The 12,814-nt window shown below is 38.5% G+C and overlaps 1 protein-coding gene across 1 annotated transcript; it reads left to right on the top strand.

Annotated features, from left to right (window-relative positions):
• Positions 1-241: 241 nt before the first annotated feature.
• zc3h15 (zinc finger CCCH-type containing 15) lies at positions 242-11,855 on the top strand. The gene is made up of 11 exons (XM_084735953.1): positions 242-457; positions 4,080-4,181; positions 4,574-4,685; positions 4,824-4,976; positions 6,291-6,382; positions 6,965-7,147; positions 8,783-8,863; positions 9,068-9,133; positions 9,242-9,349; positions 10,422-10,557; positions 10,747-11,855. Exons 1-11 carry the CDS (start codon positions 383-385, stop codon positions 10,923-10,925), a joined length of 1,287 nt encoding a protein of 428 aa, XP_084592079.1. The 5' UTR covers positions 242-382; the 3' UTR covers positions 10,926-11,855.
• Positions 11,856-12,814: the final 959 nt, after the last annotated feature.

Here is a 12,814-nt window from a genome sequence, read left to right as displayed (position 1 = left end):
ACTAAGTGGACTAATATTTGTCCTGTGATGTAGTGGAGTAAAGGTATAAAGTTGCATTAAATGATAATACTCAAATAAAGTGCAAATAGCTCTAATTTGTACTTAAGAACAGTATTTGACTGAATGTACTTTACATTCCACCACTGTTTTTTTGTTAGATGGATAATTCCTTCTCTGTGGCCTACAGTACCCGCCATGCCTCCCGCTGTGCGTGATGACGCAAGAGAACATCAACAACTTACATGTGGCCTACTCGCGCCGTTGCTGTGCTGTGCTAGCAATAACCGGGTAATGTGGAGCTGACTTTCCCAGCCGAAACACCACAATAAAATAAATATTACTCGGCTATACGCCTTTTTTACACAATTGTTCCTGAGCCAACATGCCTCCGAAGAAACCCGCTCCGCCCGGGGGGAATAAAAAGACTCAAGAGAAGAAGAAGGAAAAGATAATTGAGGTAAAAATAACACGAGTTAGCATGTCGGTGTTTAGCGTTAGCTGGTCGCACACGCCATAGGCTTAAGTATTGCTGGGTGTCGCTCAGTGCTAACACAAGTGAAAGCTGAAGTTATACTAGCCTCAAGGCAGCTGTCAGCGTTACATAATTGTTCATTAGTCGTTGTAATGAATTAAACTGTCTTTTTACAACAATATACATAGCAGTAATTCACCCCCATCCGAGTTAGGCAGCTGTCAGGAGGCTAACTGTCCATTTAGACAAGTGGATGTTGCGTTAGCGTAAACGTTATCTGAGGCGGTCAAGCTGCTAGCAGGGCCGTGTCACCGCGATAAGAGTTCCCATTTGTACTGTTAAGGTTGATATATGTACATAAACCCGGCAGCTGAGATCAGGAGCTATACCAGAACTCCTTTATAGTGTATTATGTGATTAGCTGCTTTGTTTTTGTATATGAAAGGGCATCACACCGCGGTGTGATCGGCCTGCTGCTGGTCGGCCTCACATGACAGACCAGAGACCAGATTTGAGCCTGTTTGGATGCCCAGCTAAAACAGGGAAAAGTTCATCAATTTAGGGGGGATTTGAGTGTTGGTGAGAATATTGTTAATGCCGATGTTGACTCCGTTATCTGTATCTTCCATATCTTTCTATCAAGCTAACCATACTTGCCTGTTAGCTTTAGCCACCTTTTGATTCTGTATATATTCAATAATGTTCCACAGATCGTAACTACTGCAACGTGTTCGTGTGCTAGATGGTGTATTAGCTCGGGAGCTTGTCAAATGAGTTTACTCGAGCTGATTCAATTGTTAAAGCGTCATGTTTTATCTGCCCTGAATGTCAGAGTTGTAAAATATTTACCTGTCTAATCTCACGAAGTGGTGTTATTGCTCTGTCACAAGTGATACAGCAAAACACCACTTTCTGAGTCATCTGTAATCTGTAGTCTTAAAGTTGATTGACTACAAATCACTTTAAAAGACCCAAACTAACAATTGATTGATTCTGTTAGTAGGTATTAAATGTGTGTTCAAAACCTGCTATAACCTATCCTCTGTACAATAGACCCCATTGATGTCCAGAAATGATTGAAAACCCATATGAGCCACACTGCTGCACTAGGTGACATGCAAATCTGAATATACAGTAGTCTAGGCCTGGATAGTATATTGATATTATTAGGGTTTTAACGATACATAAGTCTTGATCGACATATTGATTTTGTGTTCAGTGATCCAATATGATGGTTGCAAAGTGACATGGCGTGTCTTTGTCACAATGTCTGGAAGGGTTCGGTCATAGTTGAATCATAGTTTAGTTTTCTTTTGTGAGTGAACATTAATGTAACTGAATGTGTTAAATTGACAGATGAATCGCTCCATATAATTCACAGACCCTTGAACTGAATTATCGAATCGAAATCGTATCATGGCAGACTGTATGATATCATCAAATATTGTATTATTGTCCAAAGAATCGATATAAGATCATGTTGTGATGAAACTTGTGATTTATAACTCCAGATATTATCTCTATATTGTCTCAGACTTTGGATATTGTGATATGCATAATTGTTGTCTTTTCCTGCTTTTAAAGGCTGCATTGCATTAAAGTCATGTAACTTTCTGACCTGCATGTTCTAGCTGTTCTGATTTTTACCATTACCCACTTAGTCATTATATACACAGTACCAATGACTATTTATCAAAAATCTAATTATAGCAATATCCTTCAATTTCTAACAGCCTTGTTTCTTTGGAAATCTAATAAATCATATCACATTGTGTACTGGCAAGTTAAGACAAGAGTCTGTCAATTGTTTTGCTGAATTAGAAAGCCATTTAGAAACAATTCATCTTGTATAGTTGTCAGCAGCGATTCCACTGATCCACCAGGAAAACAGTTGTCACGTCTGATTTATTGCCGCTCTTTCCTCCTAACAGACTTGGTCAATTGCTGAGACTGATTGTTGCTGACCCAGTGGTTGTTGCCACTTAAGAGGTGACAGATTATAGTAAAATGACATAATGAGTCTTTGTTGTTGTGTCTTTTGTTCCCGTGCCCAGAAAAGTAAGTGATCTTTACCTTGTACAGGGCGGGGTGAGTCAGTACAGTATAATCTCAATTTTGTGGCATATCGGCAGAGTGTAAAATTAATGGCGAGCCAAATGGTTAGTAAATGTTCAAATTATACCCACCACTCAATATAGACTACCATTTTTTTGACTGGTGCTAATTTTGTGCTCTGCATGTCAGATTGTGCAATGACTTTCTGAATTGTAGTGATACATGAGAAGTAAAGGCAAGCAGAGATGCATTAACTGAGGTCCTTCTATGCCTCTCTTGTGATTTGGAAATTGAGTGAAGAACAACCTTTTTTTTGTTGGTTTGTTTAACTCTTTTCAGTAATGGTGGTTATAGTTCTAGTAAACCAACTAGCAGCAGTCACACTGTGGGGTTTGACAGTCATCGACCACTGAGCCATCCACCATTGAAACATAGTGATTTTAGAGTAGAACATGACTGATATATTGTTCAACTGATATATCAGTCATGTTCTACTCTAAAATCATATCAGGTTAAACATATACATTAGGGCAGAACAATTAATCTAAATTTTATCGAAATCTCATTATAGTCCACTGCAATTTTCTGCAAAAGGCGGAATGGGTGTCAAAATATAATTTTAAATTAAATATGGGGGTGTTGCAGAGGTGTTCTGGCCAACACATCATTCTCTAGACTTAAGAAAAACATCTTTGTTTAGTACAGACACATGAAAAAAATAACACACCATAATCATTTTAATGTTTTTCAATGAAAATGAGAATGATGTAAAAATGATCCTTTCCACTAATATCAGAAATCACATCACAATTGCAACATCAGTCAAAATTATTGCAGTTAGATATTTCTTCAAAATCGTTCAGCCCTGATATATATATAGTTTGCACTATTTGTGTTTTTTTATTAAGTTATTTATAATTATTAAAAATTAACCAGTGACGGTTGAAAAATATCCAGTCTCTATTGCATATCTTCGTCACAAGCGTTACCACTTTTGAAGGGTCATCGCAAAAATCATGAGTTTACATTTAGATATTCTTTATTCTGTATAAAGAATATTGGCTGCAGCAGCTTTTCTTTTCAGTGGACTATTGTGTTTCTGTTAACCACTGAGTTGTTATTTGTGCTATTGTTTTCTTAGCGTAGCATCCTCAGTATAGCCAGCTAACATCATAACAGCTTTAAAGGCTGAACACAACAAGTTACAGGCATGTGGAACAGAGACAAAGACCCTTTTAAACCAGGCTTGGGGATGTGAAACAATGATAGACCAAAGATATCATCATCATCCATGGTGATGTTTCATTGTGGACATTGTCCAGTGCCAGCTTCTTAGACATCGCCCAACCCTAATTGGCTGATGTGTCAATGTAGAGGCACCGTTTTGGATTAGTCAAGGATTTTCCTGTGCTTCTAAAACATTCATCTGCCAAAAATCACACGGTGTGTAGAGCTTTTCTGCTCTATGCTGCTACAATACAAAGTGGCCTCTTGGGGGATTATAGTGGAAGTTAACAATTTTGACTTTATTTGTGTTTTTTATTTTTTCCAGGACAAGACATTTGGCTTGAAGAACAAGAAGGGGGCCAAGCAGCAGAAGTACATCAAGAATGTCACTCAGCAAGTCAAATATGGACAACAAAGTGCCAGACAGGTTAGAATGCAATTCTTTGTTATCAGTGTGTGTTTTTTTCTCCATCACTTTGTCTTTCACTGTCTCTTGCTCAAATTGTCACTCAGACATTTTTGTCTCTCTGCCTCAGTGTTTCTGCCTCTATCTTTTCTCCTCCTACCAAACAAATTTAAATATCAGCTGTGAAAATGCCACATTTGTAAAAGACTAAAGAACAAGAAAAATACAACTGGTTGTTGACTATATTGCACCACCTGTCTAGAGTTTTTGTAATCACTCAGCTGTGTAGTTAATAAACTGTTGTATGTGCCTAGATATGTACAACAAATTAAAACAACTTATTTAAATCTTTGTGAGGTAATTTCATCGGATCAGATCGCTGTTAAATATATCTATCATCCTTGTGTGTTTAGATTGCCCAAGCCGATGCAGAAAAAGCCAGCAAGAAGACTGATAAGAAGAAAGAGTTGGAGGAACTGAATGAGCTGTTTAAACCTGTCGTCGCTGCCCAGAAAGTCAGCAAAGGTAACCAGTGAAAGTGACAGAAAATGAATCATTTAGAACTTCAACAGCCTTTTCATTTTAGTTGTACAGTCTACATTAAAATTTGACCAGTATGCTAGAAAAGATAATTAATTATTCCCTCTTCTCTCTTTTCTGCAGGTGTTGACCCAAAGTCAGTGTTGTGTGCGTTCTTTAAGCAGGGCCAATGTACTAAAGGTGACAAGTGCAAGTTCAGCCATGACTTGTCAATGGAGAGGAAATGTGAGAAGAGAAGCGTCTACGTGGACGAAAGAGATGAAGACCTGGAGAAAGGTGAGTGTGACGTTTAGGTGACCAGGATATATTATACACGAATGCTGCGTAGTGCAGAGCAATGTAATCATTTACTCATCTTGATTTTTACTTTAGACAAATTAGAATGTTTTATATAATCATCTTTAAATATATTAATCTTAAAATGAATTATAAGTAGGCCTTCTGATAAAGGAAAAAAAAACTTATGACAGTTTTGGAAATTACATTTAATATTACAGGGTTCTTGTGGGTGCTGGAAATTCTTAAACAGTTGAATTTTAATGTAGTGTTTTGAAGGTTTGAAAAGTCTTTGGATTTTGGATAAAATTCATGAAACTGCTTGCAGTTTTAATTGCAGTCCTTTCATAATAAATCACTACCTTACTGAATTGTTCTCTTTTTAGATAAAGAAATAAAATAAGTTGGATATTTGTCAGCCAGTTTATAAAGGAGGCTAAGTCTACTTACACACATAAAAAAAAAAAAACATTTTGTTAGACCTATATTTTTCTCACCCTTCTGTAGACTTCTATCACGAAAAATAATTTTGGTTGTTTATAGCACAGTAACCTCTGATTTAATGTGATAAATAATCATTGAGTGTATTTATGTAAATGTGCAGATTACCACAGCTGTAAGGGGCTGAAGAAGCTTGAAAATGCTTGAATTTGACTTTGGAAAAACACCATCTTACAGTTACATGAATCATCAGCACACTTTCTGCTTGCTGTGTTTCTTCTTTGTTTAAAGTTGATACAACTTGAAGTGATTTGTTCAGCATTATGAGAAATGAGGCAAATTTAATCTTTTAACAGCTGAAACTTCATACCTTCTTGAAAATCCATACAAGCACCAGGAGTCTGACACACTGGTGCAGAAGCCAAACTACCCCTCAAAAGCAGATTCACAGAAAAATTTATGAAGGTTTACTTGGTTTGCTTTTATTCAGTAATAAAAACACACAGTTTGGAACAGTTCTTCTGTTTATTTAGCCTCTACCCTCTACTGTGGGCGAGGAAGAAAGTGTGCACTCTTGACAGCTTCTACTACTTCTTCTAAACAGCAGGATCAGCCCCGCTCAGTCCTGACAATTGTGCTTCTACAATGCACAAAGTTGTTGGTGTGCAAGTCGGGTCAGGTCAGGTTTGGGTGGTTGATTAAAACATTTTTGGCTCTCTTATTTTGCTCTCATAGAGGGTCAGGTGGGTGCAGCTATTCAGAACTCTGACCCATACATCACTGTTGTGCTTTCTAAGTTAACTTTCTTTTTTGTGTTGGGTTTTATTTTTTGTAAAACACTTGATTCAATGAACACTGCTGTTGTCTCTTTAGACACCATGGAGAACTGGGATGAGAAGAAGCTGGAGGAGGTGGTCAACAAAAAACACGGAGAGGCCGAGAAGAAGAAAGCCAAAACACAAATCGTAAGTCTGCTCTGATGATATTGGATCAAGACAGGGAAATCAAATGGTCAAGAGAAATTAAGTCATGTTACAGACATCAAAGTCAGATGAGAGAGGAATGTGGAGATCAGGAAGTATGGAAATGATGAAAAGGACCAAGAGGAGCAAACCCAAGAGCCAAAAAAAATCTACAAGGGCTTTAATGGACTAGGTTTGGGCATTGGGTATTGGATTTGATCAATCATTACATAAATCTTTGATCCCTGATATATTCCTATTATTGCTGGGGGCATTCACAATTGACCGAGAGCCAGATTGGCCATTAATTAAAGCTAAACTGTCTGACCCCTGGGCACCAGCTAAGCCTCCTTTTTTCGCAGATTAGTCATTCAAATTGACAAAAAATGGAGAGAATTTCCGTCAGTGATGGATCCACTTAATCTGTGATCTCATGGCTCTTGGTTCCCGGAACACGGTCACTCAACTTGAAATTCTGCCAGATGAATGCAGTTATAATACAAGATGCTGTCTGTGTTCTCTGTCTGCTTGTACCATTGTAACAACAACTATGTAACATCAACTACTCTGTTGTGTTGCCTGCAGGTGTGTAAGTACTTCTTGGACGCCATAGAGAATAATAAGTACGGCTGGTTCTGGGTGTGTCCAGGAGGGGGCGATAACTGCATGTACCGGCACGCCCTGCCACCCGGCTTTGTACTGAAAAAAGACAAGAAGAAGGAAGAGAAAGAGGAGGAAATCTCACTGGAGGAACTGATAGAAAACGAGGTATGGATGGATGGAGGGATGCAGGGTTTGCAATTTGCACTTAATAGATTGAGGAAATAAATTATTACAATCCTGTCTTATTTTTGGAGGATTGGGTTGAATAAGGACAGAACAGGGGCTTGGAATAGATGCATGTGAAGACGCTTCATCATATTAATTGATGTACAAACCATCTTCATTACACAATATGGGCTTTGCGTTTGTATCCCTTATCGCAATAACAGTGTTAGAAAGTAACATGCTACTATAATTCCAACTAATTTTTATTGGTAACTACACATTTAACAAAATACTTAGAATAACATGATAATTAGTGAAATTTAAATGGGCTTGTTACTTTCGTCTTAACTGAAAACAGTGGACAGCCACAGAAGAAAATAGATGTAGCAGACAAATGCAGACTCTTACCCAGTCTAATGATCCAGTTTCACCTGACTTAATGGTCACAGTTCAGAAAATGTGAGCTTGTTTTTCATCATTGTAAAAAAAATAAGCTGTTTCTGCAGTTATTATTGTTTAACGACCGTTTCCACACATGGTTAACGTGTATATTAAACCCTGTCTGTAGTCTCCTATTAAATCCTACTATCTAACCCAGAGTCAATAAAAATGTAAAAGTGTAGCTCACACATAGGAATGGTAATCATTGCGAGTCTGTGGTGGTCGAGTACTCATAACTCCTATCAGTGATAAACGGTAAAATGATAAAGTAAAGCTCTGTGTGCATTAATAACAGAATTAAAGCAGACATTTAAAACAAGAGGTACTTTACCTAGTAGATAATTACTTTTATATGCAATAAGTGGTAAAGTAATTCAGTTACTTTTGAGAGAAGTAACTAGTAATTGTAACTAATTACTACATTTCATCCAACACTGATCAACAAGCATGGTTGTTGCCATCATGGAGTGGTTGTGTAAATGATAAAGACATTTATTTACTAAAAGAGAATAAAAAATAGAGATGTTGATCTGGGTGCAGAATGATTAATTGCAAGTAGCATTTAATTGACCTTTTATTCAGGAATTGCTAAAAAAAACAAAAAAAACAAAAGCACAACTACTAACCACAGCTAGCTTCTAGTTGAAATGTTAGTTTTGAATATACATATACAAATCATACTTGTTGACAGGACAGTGATGGTTAGCTCACCATTCTGTTAGATCTTGGCAAACAAGCAAACATTAGTACAAGTAATAATAAATGTAAGAAAACGATTTCTATTGCAGCTTTAAAAAAATCTACAACGTGCTTCACATATGCACATTGAAGTTTACAACAGTGAAACACAGTAAAACAATTTAAAGATCAGATGTCAAAAACAACACAAAGAAATGAGATCTGACAAAGTTAAATCAGATGTTAAGGCATGTAATCAGGGGGTGTCCAGAACGCTCTGATTCCAGCCTGTTGAGCATCACCCCTTCCTCCCTGATGTTCCTGTCAAGTTTTCAGTTATTCTGTCCAATAAAGGCAAAAATGCCTTTGAAATGAATAATTTAAAAAAAATGTAACCATAAAATGTAGACATCCATCATGGCTATCACACAGCACCTGATGTCTAAATACTCCATGTGACTGACATTACCCTGAAAGCTGTCTTTGCTCTCCTTATCCTCATCTCTCTCCCTGCAGCGTTCTGCTCTGGGTGTTGATGTGACTCGGATCACCCTGGAGACTTTCCTGGCTTGGAAGAAGAGGAAAAGGCAGGAGAAGGTTGGAACACATTTAATCAGTTTCAGAACAGTAGGATCAGTTTCTCAGGGCAGCTTCAGAAACGCTTAATTATAAGCACCTTCATTTCCCTGTGTAAATGAGGTCTTCTGATGATTCAGGACATTATCACATGAGGTTTCAGTCCATGCATAAATCATAAAACGAAAGAATTTAAGTGGATACACTTTTTAAACTGATTGACAGATTGACAAAGCGAGGGAGGAGATGGAGAAGAAGAAGGCTGACTTTAAGGCTGGAAAATCGCTAGTGGTAAGTCTGGTTTAGCTGGTGTGTTTGTCTCTCTATCAGTGTTCATTTCACGTCCAGCAGAGTTTTCCACAGTAATACAGACTTTAATGAAAACATATACATCTGTAGGTGAGCGGCCGCGAGGTATTCGAGTTCCGTCCAGAGCTGGTCGACGATGATGATGCTGAAGCCACTGACACTCAATATGACAGCGACGAGGAAAGCGATGAGCAAGAGGTAAATATGAAATGATCAACACTTGAAATGTATGTGTGCCTCACAGTCACAGAGTTTGTGGAACTCTGCTCTGAGCCTTCTGAGCAGTCATAACCTCCTCCCACAGTCAATGATTATTTAATTTAGCTTTGTATGACTTCATATTGATTTATGCTCTGTGGTCCTCGCACTTGAAGTGAGATGTCCCAGCACAATAACTGCACTCAGGATTGTTTGGTGTCTAATATAGTTTGCATTGTTGTTACAAGATATCTGCAGTATAACAGTGTTGTGATGTTGCTCTCAGTCTGTTGGTGTTTCCCAAGTTATTTTGGTTATGCTGTGAGGTAGCTGTTGTCAGGCAGTTATCTGCAGCTCTGAAAAAAAGTTTGAAATTTAAATATGGGGCTTTAAAGTATTTAAATAGTTTGAAGACAGTAAACAAAGGCAACAAGTGTGTTCCTTTTGTAGTGCTGACATTATTCAGATTATTCAAATAAATCCCTCCATTTAAGTAAGAGACGATCAATGAGTAGGTGCGTGTAAAACTGAAGGAAGGATGTAGAGGCGATGTGAAGTGACTTCAAACCGTTTAACGCACACCTACAAGTTGATTATCCTGGTTATACTAAGGTCAATTAACAGTATGAAGGGAAAAAAAGCATTCGCAGATTGTTTGGTAAAAGTTTTTCACTCAAAATGAAAAGTTATGAAGCAAGAGCTTACTGGTGTCATGGCTTGGAATAATTCTAGTTGCGCCCCCTTAAGTTTACAACCAAGCTTCTACGACTTCTGGATGTGCAGTCTTTTTAAATTATGGATCTTTACAGTCTGATACGTCAACAGTTTTTTTGACAAACATGACATTCTTGTCTTGAAAAAGTCTTTTAAATTGACAAACATCATCTGTGTGATTCGTAGCAAAAAAAAGTGGTGGGTCCACTGGAAGGGGAGGGACTTGAGCTCTCTATTCAGCATCCAGCAGGACACAGAATGTTGAGTTCCCTCAACATAACACTTCCCCTCCCTCTCTACATGTTATTTTAACCTCTGTCTTGTTTAAAACTCCTCATTTTCGTTTTTTAAATTACAGATCAATACAACAGAGGTCCAGGACATAGACTTATCCCGCTTTGTTCCACAAGAGGTCGACAACACAGGCATTACCGTAGCATCCATGGACCGTTTCACCTCTAGGAATAAGACTCAGCCGACGGCAACAGACGGTGGTAAGACAAGTTATTTTTGCCTAGTTGCCATGTCAACACTGGTCAACTAGTAGGCTTGACAACTATCTAATCAGTCAATACATGGTGTTCAAATCACAAGTTAAGATGAACTTAAAGTGAACCTAATCCTTTTGATACATGAATAATAAACAAAACAACATGATTAATCTTCACTTCTGTCTTCTACAGAGCTGAACGGAGCTTGTGGTGGCGAAGAGGCCAATGGGCTTTCAGGAGCGGAGGGAGGCGGGGAGGACGGAGGAGGGGAGGACGAAGAAGAGGAAGTACCGGTGGATGAGAACCTGTTCACAGGAGAAGATCTGGAGGAGCTTGACGAGGAACTCAACACACTGGCACTGGAGGACTGAGAGGGAGCGCGCATACGACGAGGGAGCGTGAGGTGGACATTAGGACGGACTAAGTGCTAAAGGGATGGACTGACGGATGCATGGAGCTAAAACAACAAAGAGACCAGATGTTTGATTTTAAATTTCAGAGACTCCAGTAATAAAGCCTGATTATATCATGACATCACTGCCTGTCTCCGCCCCTTCTGTTTTCTGTATCGCCCCTCTCACATCCCACCATGTCCTCTGCTTCTCTGTCCATTGGGTGTCCAGATTTCCACAGCAGGGCCACTTAGGGTTCATCAGGGCCAACTCCAACATGAATGTGTCACAGTTTCACTTCAGAGAATTTGGCTGCTGTTGTTTCTGTTGCACGACACGCTCGCTGGCGTAAGTTGAAACTGAAATTACTTTTGATAAATCTGTTCAAGTGGTTCTTTACCTGATCACGATTAAATATTGGAATAGTTATTTACAGACTGAGACATTGCAAGGGCTTAAAAATGAAAGCACTATACTTGTGAGATTGTACCGAGATAATAAATAAATCTAATAACATTATCGATGGGTGTCTGTTGCAAACTGAAGTGGGAAATGAACAGGAGTGGTTCTGTTATAAGAAACTGAATCTGTTCATATCTTCACCTGCTCTCATACCAAAATAAAAGCTGTAGTTTGAGCTTGCACTTTCATCTTTCTTGGGGAGATTGTTTTTCTCATTTAGCCAAGCTAAAATCCCTTTGGAAAAATATTTTGTTTTCTTGAAATTTCATGTAACTTTTTGAAGGAAAAGCCCAGACGAAGCTTCAAAAATGTCAAATTTCTGTGACGAGATTAGTGCTAAAATTAAAGCCCAGTGGGCAAACCAAATGGTCCCATTGTCAGCCCAGTATTGTAAATAATGTTCTCATGAGTTGCCTCCTGAAGAAATAAAAGATTACTGTACATCCAGTGTGTGTCTCCTTGTGTGAAGCTGCAACTATACTTGATAATGGTACAGTGATCTATCTAATATGTGATGTAATAAGTGTTGCTTGTACTGATGAGCCTTAAGAGAACAAACACTGAAATCTGAAGCTCCCCTGGGCTTTCAGCTCATTGTTAATTTTCCAGTTACTGATTTGGATCACTCTCATTGTTGTCATTATTATTTTCAGTTAAAAAAACATAATTTAAACCCACTGTACACATCTGTACAACAGCAAACAGACCAGATGATGAATGCAGTGGAGCATTTAAGAGCTTAAGAGCTGGAGTTGGTAGATGCCAAAAACAGCTACAAGAGAATGAATACTGAACATATATTAGTCAAGTGACCAGAATGTGCAGGTGTTCACTGTATCAGCTTCTAAGGTTTTGATGTTGATGTTTATGTTGTTCACAACTTGATTCTGCTGCCCCCAAGTGGCAAATCTGTAATTGCAGGTTTAAATGTACAAATGGTGCAAACACAGCTACTCATAAAAATGTGTCTTTACATTTGTCTTTTCCCCTACACTGTCCAGACCAGATCAACCTGTTTGGGGGACCCAGATACCTCCAAGTTCCCATCACTTACAGTGCAGCACAGAACACTTGAGATGTCAGCTTCACTTCATTTGGAACAGACACCCAGAAACCAAACAATACATATACTAGACTAGTGCCTGGGCCCAGGATATCGGTATGAGTTACACATTTATGGTATTTTGATGAAGCATCATTTAAGGCTGTACACCATATGATGATGAACAGGATTTTGACACACTCTACAAGACCTCAAGATTAAGCACCAGAATTATGCAGGATATTGCTGATCTCACATGTAATTTAATTATGACTGACGCACAGTGAGTGAACCTGAAGATGAAGGTCTGCAGCCTTGAGACAGACGCCCACTTTGCCTACTTGATAAGCCAGTTTTGGTGCCA

Source organism: Lutjanus erythropterus, chromosome 14 (assembly GCF_056507025.1).
Source record: "Lutjanus erythropterus isolate fLutEry1 chromosome 14, fLutEry1.hap2, whole genome shotgun sequence".
NCBI classification, from domain to species: domain Eukaryota; kingdom Metazoa; phylum Chordata; class Actinopteri; order Lutjaniformes; family Lutjanidae; genus Lutjanus; species Lutjanus erythropterus.
The sequence above is the reverse complement of the archived record's forward strand: the minus strand, read 5'-3'. Positions and strand labels throughout refer to the sequence as shown.

Bases quoted from the DNA above. Each gene is read 5' to 3' on its own strand.
- zc3h15 (XM_084735953.1), top strand. From the start codon at position 383: ATGCCTCCGAAGAAACCCGCTCCGCCCGGGGGGAATAAAAAGACTCAA. The intron at 7,148-8,782 runs GTATGGATGGAT...CTCTCCCTGCAG, and splicing joins AGGAACTGATAGAAAACGAG to CGTTCTGCTCTGGGTGTTGA. The intron at 9,350-10,421 runs GTAAATATGAAA...TTTAAATTACAG, and splicing joins AGGAAAGCGATGAGCAAGAG to ATCAATACAACAGAGGTCCA.